The sequence below is a fragment of the Leptinotarsa decemlineata genome, unplaced genomic scaffold (assembly GCF_025532065.1).
Source record: "Leptinotarsa decemlineata unplaced genomic scaffold, Ldec_3_MD MMD2_tig00003348_RagTag_RagTag, whole genome shotgun sequence".
Classification (NCBI taxonomy): domain Eukaryota; kingdom Metazoa; phylum Arthropoda; class Insecta; order Coleoptera; family Chrysomelidae; genus Leptinotarsa; species Leptinotarsa decemlineata.
Genome location: NW_027412588.1, coordinates 4,003,394 through 4,018,780, shown reverse-complemented (window position 1 = coordinate 4,018,780; position 15,387 = coordinate 4,003,394). Strand labels below are relative to the sequence as shown.

General features: G+C 35.7%; 1 protein-coding gene and 1 long non-coding RNA gene across 12 annotated transcripts in view; both read right to left on the bottom strand.

Moving 5' to 3' along the window:
- Positions 1-1,449: 1,449 nt before the first annotated feature.
- On the bottom strand, positions 1,450-3,172 carry LOC141483461 (uncharacterized). Of its 2 annotated transcripts, none has more exons than XR_012466106.1 (3): positions 3,087-3,172; positions 2,900-3,033; positions 1,450-2,859 (listed from the first exon to the last, which is right to left on the bottom strand). It is a non-coding gene; the product is annotated as an uncharacterized lncRNA (long non-coding RNA). The 2 variants fall into 2 exon arrangements; XR_012466105.1 differs by having other exon boundaries at positions 1,450-2,844.
- Positions 3,173-7,582: 4,410 nt separating this feature from the next.
- Fdl (fused lobes) overlaps positions 7,583-15,387 on the bottom strand; it is a 245,990-nt gene continuing 238,185 nt past the window's right edge. For all 10 annotated transcript variants that reach the window (XM_074178118.1, XM_074178113.1, XM_074178115.1 and 7 more), the window contains 3 exons: positions 14,654-15,161; positions 13,587-13,865; positions 7,583-8,395 (listed from right to left, as the gene is read on the bottom strand). In XM_074178118.1, the coding sequence (XP_074034219.1) occupies positions 8,320-8,395; positions 13,587-13,865; positions 14,654-15,161 (863 nt within the window). In that variant the 3' untranslated portion in view covers positions 7,583-8,319. The remainder of the gene's footprint in view (positions 8,396-13,586; positions 13,866-14,653; positions 15,162-15,387) is intronic.

Here is a 15,387-nt window from a genome sequence, read left to right as displayed (position 1 = left end):
CGGAGTGCTTCTACTACTTAGTTTGATCACTGGATGATAAGAAATGTAATACCCTGACACTTGTGTCATTATACAATGATTTCAATGACCTTGGTCTATGAAATTCTGCACTACCTTATTGTATTCAATTTGCAAATTCGAATCCCTTTGCGTACGAGAGTAACCGAACTTGTGCATTATTCCGCGAATTACCCAAACTTCCTACGGACTTTTAAATGGTAACGCTACTGTATATCGTACCGAGGAGTCCCGACTAAAAGACCTAGTAGTACTTTCTCAATTTCCTAAAACTCACGAACAAGTTGATCAATCGAATGATGGTCCTATACCGACAAAAATACTGAATGAGTTTTACATATTTTTTGGACTTCACAATCAACATAACCTAAAGTTGTTTTTACCGCTACCGGAGTACCCGGTACTCCAGTAATCCCACCTTCTTCCAATATATTGGCAAACATTTTCATTCTCAAAATTCGGTATATTTCCGCAGTACCATAGAAAAAACCTCGAGAGGCGCTAAGAGGGGTGCCTGTGCAAAAGTAGCGATTCACATTGGATTTGAATCGCTGGAGATTAAATTCATTTGGAAAAACGTTTATTTCACATAAACGTAGTTCTCTAAATGAAATAGTTTTCAAACAGTGAAGTTCGAGGTGTACTGAGTTGAACCTTAAGACGATGATCAGCCACACTCGGTCGCGTATTTCTGATATATAACGCTTTCGATGGAATCAAATGTGCCAAGTCACTTGAACACCTTCCGTGAAGGTATCTATAAAAGAGAGACAAATCTACAACCTTTTGAGAGATATTCATCGACGACCACTTCCAGGGAACGTTCTTTCAGGAAGCTGAAGAGCCATATACAAAAATGATCCGACAAGCCATAGCATTGAAGTTTGGCCAGCAAACCCTCATGTCACACACGGTCAAAGGCCTTAGAAATATTAAATGCAACAGCTCTTGACTATCCATGTTACTCGATTGCGTTTTTTCAAATATAGGTGACATACATACGATAGATCTTTGTTTCCGAAAGCCATATTGATGATCGCTCAAGATGTTGAAGCCTTTCAAATATTTAAGGATATGGTGGTTTACGGCTTTCTCTATGATTCTTGATATCACTGATAGCAAAGCGACTGGTCTGTAGTTATTTGGAAAATGTTTCTTTCCTTTTTGGGAATAGACAGAACGCGAGCAATCTGTCAATTAAAGGGAAGAACCCCTTTATTGTGAGACGGGTTGAAAAGTCTGTAAAATACGGGTGCGAGTTCATTGGCAAAATAATTATCCGTTAATTCCATCCCTTGTAACGCGGCAAATGCGCTTATATCAATTTTGAATTTTAGTAATTTGTTGGTGATTCTATCAAGCACTGATGTCCTAACTGTATATTTCTTTTCTGGATTATATCGTGAAGTAACTGTTGAAACGGCTCTTCCTTTAACTTTCTGAAAAGTACCTCACAAACCGTATACCGAAACATAACTTTTCGAAATATTCAAGCCAAAACTTCTAGAACACCCGAATGTTCGCAAATTGGCTTCATCACCTGTATCTAAAATGAATACATCTGTAACATTTTCAATTAGGCTTGTTTCCACGGAAACCATCATAGAAGGAAGCAAAGTTGTATAGTTTGAATCCCTGCCCCGTTTTCAGTGTTTTTTCCTAAGACCACATCCACATGCGATGGACTAACTGAATTTGTTTTTCCCAAATGTAACAAAATGTGAGATTTTTGAAACACAATGTACAAAATCGCTCGTTAGGACAATTTCTTGACGTTTGTTTATTTGACAAACAATTGTAGCACCAGCCAGTCATAAGGATTTGAATTTATCACATATACAAGTAATGACCTGCTTTTTGACAGAAAACTTAATTCACTCCATTCTTTATGTCGTTGATTCACCAAAAAAGATTTGATTGTCTTCATTTGTTTCTTATTATTATTCGACACCGATGGTGTTCAACCCCGATGTTAAATTTTTGCCTGAACTGGATTGAATCTACATTGGAAGTTGGAATTTTCAAACTATCTTGTTTCATTTCAAAAGCTCAAAGAAAATCGTGTCCTAATTTAGCTAAAGCCTGATACAGTAACATGAAATATGCTAAATTCAATGTTTCCACTGCCGAGATCGCGACGTCAAGTTTTTCTAGGAATAAATCAAAATTTTTTGCAGATCCACTTTGCAAAGGCTTGAAATAAAAAATTTGTCTGAGACATCCGTTTATTTCATTATTTTTTAGCAAGGGCCTGGTACAATATATTATAATTATCGTCGGTGATAAAAAAATCCCGCACAAACTCCTGAAGCCTGTCAATGAGTCATTATCGTGAATCATACTCTTGAAAAGCGAATGAAACGTTTTCCACCGACGTATTTCTCCCGAAAATTCCGTTACTTTAATTTTCGGTATTGTAGGTAGTTTACCATCATTTGCTATAATATTGCCGTTGTTATCATTAGATTGATAAGATCGACCAGGAGGTATTTGAATCCATTTTGCAGCCATTTGAATGTGACAACAAAGTTGAACAATCGTCGAATGAATCTTATTGATACAAATTCATCATCTATTTCAAACTATTCTTGACTGATCTGGTCTAATACCAAATTCAAAGCTTTAGTGGTATTGAAGTCAAACATGATATTTTGAAATCTTGAATTTCTTAGGCCGTGTTCCCACTGTAAACATTTAAATATCCTGTAGGATACCGGACCCATTTTGATTTTGATAATTCCAAATGAAAATCTTCCCAAAACCTGATGTCTGGTTGAAAACTCCACCCTTCACCTTCCGAAATTCCAAACATAATGTTTCAGGAAACTAGAAAATACAAACCTAGCCAATATTTTTATTTGAACGCAATTCAACCTTATACCTACTGAACACCGCTGAAGGTTTTACTTCAAACCGTTTTTGTACTTATAACCAATTGGGGAAAGAGAAAAACGATCAAAACGATCCAAGTTTTTCTAACCACCAATCCGACTCGAATAGTTCCAAAATTATGTTCTGTAATGGATATAATGAAGCGGTGACCAAATAAACTTATGATTGGGACTTACCAGTTTTCTCCTCTTGGTTATTTCAAATTCAATTGTTTAAGGAAAAAATACCGTTGGAGACTAAGATAACATCAAAGAGTATTGAGTTTGAAGAAACGTTTTTGAACACAATAACAATTCACAATGCGAAAAACCACCGGCGAGTACATTTTCTATAATTTTTCGTTTAACGCTCGGTTCAGTGATCGACTTTTTGGAGTACTAACATTCGACTTCCTTGATCTATATTCCAAACCCACAGCGGTGTTGCCGAAACTTAATTTCATTTTTACTAAATAAGTAGATGCCCAAACACCTGCAATGGGAAAATGGGTTGATCTTCGGCATAATTTCGGTTGAGATTGATGAAATGTATCTAAACTATTTCTTATTATACAGGGTGTAACATAAGTACCTTAAAATATTCAAGTGACGTATTCCTGAGACAATTTTAAGAAAAAAAGTCTATATGAACTTGTGTCCGAAAATGCTTCGTTTCGGAGATACGGGGTGATGAAATAAAAATTTTTTGTTCGCTTTTTGAAAATAACTCTTGCAAAAAGTAAGTTATTTGCACGAAACAAATAGGTAGGTTTTTCTCATAAGTTTTTTGCAATTTCAGTTATTTTCATCAAATTTTATACGCAGTATACCCGTACATGCTTCTTCTAAACTGAGCATTATCCAACTGTTTATTCAATCCAAATTGAAAAAATTTGTTAGGTTTAATTATTCAATTAGAAATTGCTACATTTCGGGGTTTATAAAAAAACAATTCGGAAAAGTACTATGTTATTTATTAGGAAAATAAACATATAAAAATTGAACGAAATAACTATTACAACAACTGTTCAAAGTGACGATCCCCCAACAGTAATACAAGCTTCTGCTCTCCTCATCAAAGAATTCCGCACCCGTTGAAAAATGCCCGGAGTGTTTCTTATCGCTGTGCAGCAAGCCATGATGCGATCTCTCAACATTTCCTCGTTTTCAATGGGGCAGGCATAAACTAGTGATTTTAGGTGTTTCTAAAATGAAAAATCGACGGGATTGAGGTCCGGTGACCTCGGGGGCCAATGCTCAGTGCCTTCTCTTCCTATCCATCGTTGGGGATATGCTACGTCTGAAAAATTCCTTGCTATCACACTAAAATGAGCAGGAGCTCCATCGTGCACAAACCAAGAGTGATTTTGGAGACCACAAGTTGGGAAAGCTCGTGTTCCAAAAAATGTAGGTAAGCATCTCCATTCAAGGGGTGAAAATATGCCTACCTATACATTAAAAGAGAATCTGTAAGATGAGTTTGCGTTATCGCATGTGGGTTATCTTCCGCCCAGATGTGGTTGTTATGGAAGTTCATGATACCATTTCTTGGCCTCATCTGTGAAGAGGATTTTCAATGAAATTTGCGGATGTTGTTCGACTTTTCTTTGAAGTCATTGAGCAAATTCGATACGTGGTTGGAAATGACTTAAGTGCCTGGACACGTTGAATATGAAAAAGATATAATTGCTGTTCCTTCAAAATTCTGTAAACTCTCATGTGACTCACATTTAAAGTTTGACTGATTTTTCTTGTACTTGTCTCTGGATGTTCACTAATTTCTTCGAGAACCGCCTCCTCCAATACTAAAGTTCTTGTAGTGCGTAGCCGTCCTACTGTAGAATTTGTTTCAAAGTTTCCAGATTCGGAAAGTCGCCGGAAAAGATTCGTAAATGTAGCTGCACAAGGAGTAATGCGTTGGGGATACCTTTCCTAATAAATGCGTCTGGACTTTCTTGAATTTCCGTCAGCCAATCCGTATGCAAAAACCATATCAGCCATTTCAGCATCCGTAAAGTCGGACATGGTACGAAAAAATCACTTTATGAACTCCGAACTGTGAATTTGTCAATTAATAGTTAAAAATGTGACAGCGAACTTCTATTTTTATAAACAAACTTTCATAGCCTACTCGATTTAATTAACTTAATTTGCAAGCGTTGAGTGACAAAAATTATTGAATTCAAATTTGGCTATAAAATAATATGCATCGATATAGAAAATTGTAAATATCTCGAAAACGATCACCTCCAGCGTTGTTGAGGTGTACCTTTTCTACTTGGAAAAGGTGTGGGAATTAGGTTTTTTAATGAAAAGTACCAAAAGTTCACTGTCAAAAAAGTTAGGGCAATTTGAAATAAATAATGACAGCCTACGCAGCGCCCTCTAGATGTTACATGAAAATTAATACGAAATTATGATTTCACACGTCAAAAAAACCCGGGTACCGAATTTCGTGCAAATAACTTATGTTTTGCAAGAGTTATTTTCAAAAAGCTAACAAAGAACAATTTCATAACCCCGTATCTCCAAAACGAAGCATTTTGAGACTCAAGTTCATATAGACTTTTTTTTTAAAATTGTCTCAGGAATACGTCACTTGAATATTTTAACGTACTTATGTTACACCCTATATAATTGTTCATAACCCAACACCTCCAAAGTTCAATGTTTCTATTGATTTTCTTCTCAACGACATTTATTTTCCTGCTATGCTATTTTGGCTACCAGTATTATTATTTATGTGATTCATAATAATTCGTTACGAAGACCTTTTGGCCTTAAACATTTGTTTACCATGATTCTTAGGATTCAGACAATTTCATGATACTCATAGTCTAAGAGCCAGTGAGCGGCTACCTGCATGTATTTGACCAGACTTAGGTTTTTGTACATTGAGGCCCCTATACCTACCGTACATGATATGGGACCTCACTAAGCCCAAAGTGGTGGACGCGGTGAGTGCGCAGGTAGGACAGGTATACATTTTTTAGTAATTTTAAATGCATTTGACGACGTTTGCCGTTTTCATATTTTGAAATATATTATTATTGTGAACGGAAAATAATAATGGCTGAACATTACCTCGCGTTCAACATTGTGGCAGACATATTTGAAAATGTTAAAAATAAATGTTTTTTAAAGTAATTGACGAGATCTGCCATTGATACATTTCACTTATTGTAGTTTCAAAAACTTATATTGATTAGGGCAGAAGTATTCAGTGCGTACAAGCATCAGAAAATAACAAAATCTGAGATACTACCCGGTCTGATGTCTATGTCCTACCTGCGCACTCACCGCGTCCACCACTTTGGGCTTAGTGAGGTCCCATATCATGTACGGTAGGTATAGGGGCCTCAATGTATAAAAACCTAAGTCTGGTCAAATACATGCAGGTAGCCGCTCACTGGCTCTTAGACTATGATGGAATCGAACGACTGAATTCTACTCTGCACAAGCAACCTGAATATATCATTGTTGCATTATAGGAATCTAATTTCATCCTACAATCATGATTCGCATTAGAGCTCTTCACTATAGTCTCTTTATATTTCTATAATTCTCATCAAAATTCTCTAGCATCACCGTCTAACTCCAATTACATTATTAAAATCGCTTTGTATTCAAGATCATCCAGTTCTTGGTCTCTACTTCATCACTGTGACGTTACAACGATCTTCAGGGTACCGCTTGGTACATAGTACGTGGTACATACCATCATTTGAAAATTATTTTTAGAAAGTTTCAAAGAAAGTTATTGTTACTACCTTGAATTTGTTGGGAATGTGTGACTTCGAAAAAGGATTGCATACACGAATGAACCTATAAAAAAACTTTATCTACTTGATCTTGAGTACAGAGGTATTCATGTATTATTGAACCTGAGCACAGAGCATTTGCATACTTCTCACAAAAAAGCATGGGTGTCGAATGTCGCATGTATCGACACCGATTTGAATACATCACATCGCTTCGTGCCAGAGAAGAAAACCTGTTTTTATTCGAAAGAACGTCCTACCAACGCAGTGTGACGACCAGTCGGTGGACGAATGGCAGAACGCCTTGATCCAAATATTGAAATGACCTCCAGGGGACCGCGCTAGCAGTGGGTCAAGAGCTTCTTCCGACTTGCAATATGTCTTTCACCACTGGATCTCCATACAGACTGAACATCCCAATGCAAACATTTGTTCACCGTGGCATCTGCGTGTGTAGTGTCGGCTGGTGAGTGTTCAAGGATATGTGATTTGAGTTACCAGCAGGCTCAAACTCAAACTTCACACACTCATTCAATGCCAAATGCCATGCGACGTTATTAGTGATATGGGGAGATTCATCGTCAATGTCTTGTGACGTGGGACCCCAGGTGACACAATATTTGCCATTTTTAAGGCCAACTCACAGGCGGAGAGTTGAAAAGGGGTTTCAAGGTCATGACATACGCAAAAAAAGGTCGAGACATAGGCGAGGATTCAGTGGAAGGTATTGATGGAGAGTTATTGATGGGGGAATGTTTCGAACCGTCATCAGCCCTCTATTATTCAGATTTTATGATACGTTACTTCCATTCATCTGGTAGTCAATTATTAACGTATACTTCATTGAAAAGCAACGTTCTATCCACCGCCCACTAACTTGATTGAGTGAAGAGTTCATGTAAAGTGGAAAAGTGACAATAAATAAAAAACAAACATATTAAATATTTTTATTATCAAAGTCATTCGAGAATAATTTGTGATTGTTTAATAATAAAATATGCTGCACTTCAAGATAATTTCGTCAAGGAAGATATGTAGGAAGGAAAAAAATCGAAAAGCTAATTATATTAGCCGAGTCCTTATATATTTTTTCAAATTTAACATGCTTTATAAATATCTATGTTTACGAAATTTGAATCACTTCTCAGATAATCTTAGCAACTGAGACATTTCAGATGAGTTATTTCTCACACTGATGAGAATTTTGTCATATTAACAAATGAATTTTATTAACTCATTCATTTTCACTAAAGATCCCTTTCGTAGATCAAATTCCTTTTCGATTACATTGAATTCAAGTCATACGAATGATAAATCCACCAATTAGGCCATTCCATACAACTAAGAATGAATTGAAGACGATAAATACAATTAATTTTTAATTTAAATTGATATGAATTATTTCAACTGTAATATGAATCTTCAAAAAATTACCTTGTGAAAGTCTCCAATGATCAACAAGTGGAGATCTAAGCGTTTTGTACATTGCATAAAATGATGAGAGTTTTCCGACGTGAACAATATCGGAAAACAAAATTTCGTCACGTCACACAAATATTCATTATGTTCATTAAATCTATAATTGTTCTAAAAATCACTATACTAATATCACTGTGCAGGGTGTGAAAATTATAAATATGTACAAAAATCCCTAGATTCACACACAGTCGTCAAAGGCACATGCCTGGATTTTGAGTACACCATTCAGGCCACAGGGCCTCCGCGCCTATTCCTCTGGTCACTAACCTGTAAATAAATAAGAACATTTTGAATATACTTGACGAAAATCCAAGTTCAATATCAATCATGCTTTTCTCTACAGCGTTTATCAATTTGACTGTATTCGAAACAGTTTAAGAGAAATGTAAGGTTAAAGAATCATGAGAAAAAATTAGGATCTTCCAGAAAGACGGGATTGTCACTGAATTGAAGTCAATCGATAACAACCATTTCTTAGAAGAAAATGTACTAATACTGAAAGTACTAGTATTCTTCCTATACACATCGTCACTTTCAGTCACCGAGACATCCAAATATGACAACTCATCGTTGTTCTCAATTTAATATGTGACATGTGTTCTCGATTTCATATGGGACAATGAGCTTTCTATTGCCGTGTCTTCTTGCTGTCTGTTGTTGAACTGGAAACAATTCTGTTCCTTGCAGATTTTTGTAAGTTGTATGTGTAATTCGATCACTTCTCCACTGAGACCATTGATCCTCAGAAGATCTCCAAATATTCAATAGTTTTTGGTATGGCGACATTTGGAAACAACGAGGATATTTCAAATGAAACTGAAATCTTCCCTTCTCGCAACTTCACATCCTCGATTTCATCTATGAATTCATACTCGATTGTGAGATTGGGAGAAATTCAAACGGTTATCATTCAGCAGTTTTATGAGTACGGAAAATTCATTAGTTCATATTAATGGCTCTATTTAAATTAGCACTAACTTTCATGAGAAAAATTCTACCCGAAATCATTGATGTGTGCCTGAAAGTGAAAGTGTATCATTAGATATGAATGGAGACCAGTTCTACAGTTAGGAATTAGTATACTTTATCTCCTGAAGACGCCAACTTGCTTGATGAAACGCGCGTCGAGAAGACTTTTGCAGTTCTACTGTTTGGGCATTTCCTTTTTCTTCCACCTTTCTCTACCAAGGATTTCCTTCAGTTATATTGCTGCCATCCAAAAGTCCTTGACATTTCTTTGATGTGCTTGTCCAATCAGCACGATGGCAATTTTCTGGACATAATTTAGCAATCTCAGGGTATTTTTACAGATGAAGCTACACACAGGGTGTTTCAAATTCGATCCTCACCATTGGGATCTCGGAAACATGATAGATACGAAGATGGTTAAATTGGAGCAAAGTTGCGCATTTACCTGACCAACAATATGCCGTTAGGAAAGTTCTGAAATTCCGAGTATATCCGGAGATATCTGGACAAAACAGAAATTTCGGAAAATCGTTTTTATTTTTTTCTGGCTTTAGTTTTCGAAGGATTCGAAAATAAATTGCACTTCCACGTTGCCACTTTTTCTCTGCTACATAATGGTGTTTTCAGATTTGCTATCCGACGTTTCGTTTTCCGGTCACCATCATCAACTTTATTTTTTCTTATGGGCGCTACATTGGATTCTTTCTACTTTGAATAAAACTTTTTTAATGATGCATCATAAGTTATAATTCTTTTTAAAAAAATTAGAGATATTGAAAAAAATTAATTCTTATCATAATAGGCTTTAACTTTGATATTTCAAAATTTGACTTTCAATTTGTTACACTGAATGACATTTTGTTATTGTACAAGCCATTGAATTTTTGGCAAAAAATGGTTTTCATGAATGAAGAAAAAAGAGATATGATACGAATTTATTACAAATACCATAGAAACAGTGTTACGACATTGGAAATGCATTTAAACTTGTATCCCGAAAGACGATAACCACATCGAACTATGTTCAAGTTATCGGATCAAAATCTCACCGAGTTTGGTTCATTTGAAAAGCCGAGGAAAAAATACGGAAACAGAATGGACCAGGAAACTGAAGAAAATTTGATAAATGAGGTATGTATGAGGTAAGTTAGATATTGTGTCCTTTTCAATAAAAATTTATAATTTGCAGATAAACATGAACCGGGGAAATCTAAACGTCAAATTTCCTCCAAAATGAATATTTGTCATACGTGCTTGGAGACATCTCAAAAAAAGCGGTTTGAAATGTTACAAAATACACATATCCCGAAAGGCGATTAGAATTTTGTAATTGGCCTGACCTAATTTTCCTGTTTTCCTGGAAAATGTTATTTGGACAGATGAAAGAACTTTTACGAATTGTGGGATATTCAACCGAAATAACGAACGCATTTGGAGCATAAACAACCCCAGGAAGTTCCGAGAAATTTGACCTCAAGTGCGATTTAGTATTAAAGCGTGGACAGGAATTTACAAAGATAGAATTTTGGGTTATTTGACGACATTCTGAATGGAGAAAACTATCACCAGTTTTTAATGTCGACTTTCGAAGACTATTTGGATGATCTACCTTTGGCTAACTATAACAACATCTGGTTTCAACATGAAGGTGCTCCACCGCAGACTACCAGACGAGTATCTAATTACCTGACTGAAAGGTTTGGTAATGAATGGATAGGAAATAATGGGCCGGTGACGTGGCCAGCAAGGTCTCCAGACTTAAGTGTTATGGATACATTCTTATGGGGTACACTGAAAAATAGAGTTTATGGTCAGAGGGAATATCGAAATATTGAGGACCTTCAACACAGCATTGTTAAATAATTCAGAAGATTGAGAAGGAGGGAAAATAATCGTGTAGTGAATAATATTCGAAGAAGGGCACAGTTGTGTTATCATGAAAAAGGCCAGCATTTTGAGTATTTGCTGTGATTTTAGTTAATTATTGTTATTTGTTCAAAGTTATATTTTCATTGAAAAGGACACAATGTCTAATTTACCTCATACACACCTCATTTATCAAATTTTGATTAATGATTCTGTCTCCGTATTTTTCAAACGAACCAAACTCGCTGAGATTTTGATCCAATAATTTGAACATAGTTCGATTCGATGTGGTTGTCATCTGTCGGGATACAATTTTAAATACATTTCCGATGTCCTAACACTGTTTCTATCGTATTTGTAATACATTTGTATCATATCTCTTTTTTATTCATTCGTGAAAACCATTTTTCGCCAAAAATTCAATGACTTGTACAGCAACAAAATGTCATTAAGTATAATAAATTGAAAGTCAAATTTAGAAACATAAAAGTCAAAAGCCTATTATGATAAGAATTAATTTTTTTCAATATCTCCAATTTTTCGAAAAAGAATGATAACTTATGATAACATCATTGAAAAGGTAAAAGTCTGGGTCTATTAAAAACAGAAAGAATCCAATGTAGCGCCCATAAGAAAAAATAAAGTTGATAATGGTGACCGGAAGACGAAGCGTCAGATAGCAAATCTGAAAACATCATTATGTTGCCGGGAAAACGTGGCAATGTAGAAGTGCAATTCATTTTCGAATCCTTTGAAAAATAAAGCCGGAAAAAAATAAACACCATTTTCCAAAATTTCTGTTTTTCTGGATATCTCTGGATATACTCGGTATTTCAGAACTTTCTCAACGGCATATTGTTAGTCAGCAACTTTGCCCCAATTCAACCATCTTCATATCTCTCATAGTTTCCGAGATCCCAATGGTGAGGATAGAATTTGAAACACCCTGTATATGTGAGCAGTATTCCAAAAATATTTGATTTGAACATTGTGAGTAACTTTTTAGTTTGAAACAATTTCTCAAGGAAAAAAGAACATAATAATCTCTTGAAATGAATAAAACAACAAGAGTTGAATGAAAATTGTAACAAGACTGTAATCGAGAATCGGCTCATGAAAGGAGATGTGCATGAAATCTAAAAGTTGATTGAATCGAATTTGAATCGGTCATCAGGCCCCTAGTGGGTAGAGTGTTCCGAATATAATATAAAAATGAAAGAGTCTTCGAAACCTGTTTTTTTAATATACAGACGAATCGTCAACAACGCCAACGGATGAAAGGAATATTGATGTGGTGTTGGCTCCGCAGGGTCAGGCCCTAGAAATACTGCAGAAATTGTAAGGGTCAGCACAAAACAAATGCTCAACAACAATACTAAATATAAGTGAGCACGGACATCTGACTCTACCAAGATGCATGCTGGAAGATACAGAAAACTCAAACCTTAAACATCCAAGTCAAACAAGGGCTCCCACAGCGGATTGTTGCCGAATGGTGCTGACTTGTAAGAAACGAACGAATAAAACCCCTTTTATAAATAGAATTTTATGATGAACAAAAAGCTAATAATATATTTTATCACAATAACGATTGTCCAGGACATATTTAGAACAAATATTTAGACATTTTTGCAAATATCAAATAAAATAGTTCCACTATATTTTGATGTTTTTTTTCAGGGATTATTATCCATTATAAATTGTACATCTAGAAAAAAACTTTTGGCTTTCTACTCCTTCATCCAACAATAACACAAAGATAGATGTTAAGAATGGAAATAAAAAAAATCATCAGAAACAACTACTTTCAAATATATGAACAGTGAATTATACGAAAATCACTATTTCACATTCAGTACACCAAACTTTCGTGATGGAGATAGTAATAGTCTTCAACTCATCATCAGCACCTTTTTGGTACACCTGAAAGATTATTCAAAAAGATGCTGATGAATAGTTGAAGACTGGTGTCTTTAATCGAAACTTCTAGAAATATATCTGAAAAATGTTTGTTACAAATCAAATTTCATTTCGATACTCTTTCTATTATATCATGTAGCATTCTTAATAATGAAATCTGTTTCAATTGCACTACGTAGGTATGTTTGGAGTACAAGCAAAGTATGTGATGAAATTGGCCGATACTTGATGATATGGATTTTTTCTCTCAAGTTACATTTTATTGGCAGATTTTTACTGGACAGTTCACAAAACCGCAACACGTCTTCCACTAGACAATAGTTTTTTCAGATATGTTCGTAAAATACGTGTTGCTGTTAAGTAAACTGTTTAGTGAAAATTTCACAATAAAGTGTTCCTTCAATATAAACAAAGCAGAGGGACGTTATTTTCAAGTTCGTTTCTGAAAATAACTTCTATGAATGATTCACACATCTTCACAAATAGTTTTTATTTATGTATTCTATTTCCCTCCCACTGTAGAAATAGAATGCCACAAGGTTTTTCCACAAAACTAATCTCGAAAAAAGTTCAATGGGCTACAATTCATTCAACAAATGGCCTTTTCAACTTCTAATTGTCCGGACTCAATAGACGTTCTCACGATTCCTCAATAAGTTTCCGGAAATAAATGAAAAATTATCCTTTATTTTAAAAAACTAACCTATCTCTTTGAGTGCTCAGCCTTGTATAAACATCTTCCTGGATGTTAAGAGTAGCTAAGTCCAGTTGAGGATCACTCCACACCCTTTCAGCGAACGCAGCCGCCCGGGGCCAGAGGCGTGCGTCAAGGGAGCCTTCGTCGAACTGCTCGCTCCAAAGACAGGCCTCGCCACCTATGATGAATTTTTTATCGAGATGCACTTGTTGCCAAGGTCTATGGTTGTAGACTGTTTGCCAAGGGCGATAGGGATCACAAGCAGCATCACCGGTTTCTCTCCATCTGAAATATATTATCATCAGTGAAAACATATACAGTGAGTGTTTGAAGTAACGCATTGCGAGCTGAATAATCAGTACTGTTGAAAATGTCTGAAAGGGATCTACTTTTTATTTTGAATTTCCATTTTAATACTTTTTGTGATTTTGGATTTTTAGACAGTTGTCTGTTGCAATTTCTTCCAGACGTTTTACCGGCGCAAGTGGCTGGCATCTTCGGAGGTTTGTGGTTCGAAGGCTAGAGGTACACTGGTGCACTGATAGACGCAGGCTATATTTATCAATGGCTGGACAGGAGGGGGAGGTCATTACTAACTAGGCAAGACCAGCTGGTTCATCTGTTCAGTTCGTAAAGTTGGTTAGTGGGAATTTTTGTATTTGATCACCATACTTTCCAGAAGATCAAGTTTCAAACCTCTCATTTGGAAATGAAGAGTTTTAAAAACATCAAAGTTTATATGGAAGCCAATACATTATATATGACTGTATAGACAGATTTGATCTCAAGAACTATCAGACAAGGAAGGGCAGTTATGACAAATATTAGCATTCAAAGCCGAATAATCTATGAATTTTATATGAATTAACTTCTTATAGTAATTGAAAAAACTTTAAAAGTTTTTTTTCTGTAGGTTATTTCGTCCTCCTCATTCATAGAGATGATAACAAGGATAATAATTAATGTCTTCATTTTTTTTAAACATTATCTACGAAGTGAATACAAAGATGCGATTCATTTCCCTATAATTAACGAAGCAAAAAGCAAAATAGTTCATTTTTGAACCTACTCACCTTCCAAAGCCACAGTCTAGATACCAGGCGTCCACATGAGAAATTATCACTTTGTATCCGTCAGCTATGAGATCCGGAGTATCAAGCCACTGGCTTCCTCCCCAACTTTGAACAACCACATTTGACTTATCCAAAAACTTGTTGACATAAGGCCTTTTAGTAAGTTTACTAGACCACACTATAACGTGTGGAATTTTCACACCACCATTAGCAGCGGTGAGTTTCTTCATAGCTTTCTGCGTGAATTCTCCCCATAGTTCATGGAGATCAGTGTAATTGTAGGCAGTACTTCCCTTCTGAAAGTGTTGGGCCCAGCACTCTAAATTAACTTCGTCACCTCCTATATGGAAGATTTCTCGTTCATCACTGAGATCAAGAAGGTCTCTATAAAGTTTCTCCAATACCTCGTAAACGTGAGGATTTTCGGGATTGAGCTGTCCACAAGGCGGTTCCCCACAATACAAGCTCCATGGACGTTCGTTAATACATACTGCTAGTTCGCCCAGACCTGTAAATTTGACAAGAAGTGGGATTATTATGGTTCAGTGTTCTTTATGTAAAAAGAAGTCCAAAATATAGTTCAATGAACTCTTCTTTCAGAAATTTGTAAATTAGTATCAACATCACAATTCAAATGATATATTTTGTTGAAGCTCATTTATGTTTAAGGTCGGAATAAAATCAAAATACTATTCCCCAAGTGTATCTACCAAATAAATATATTTTTCTGATAT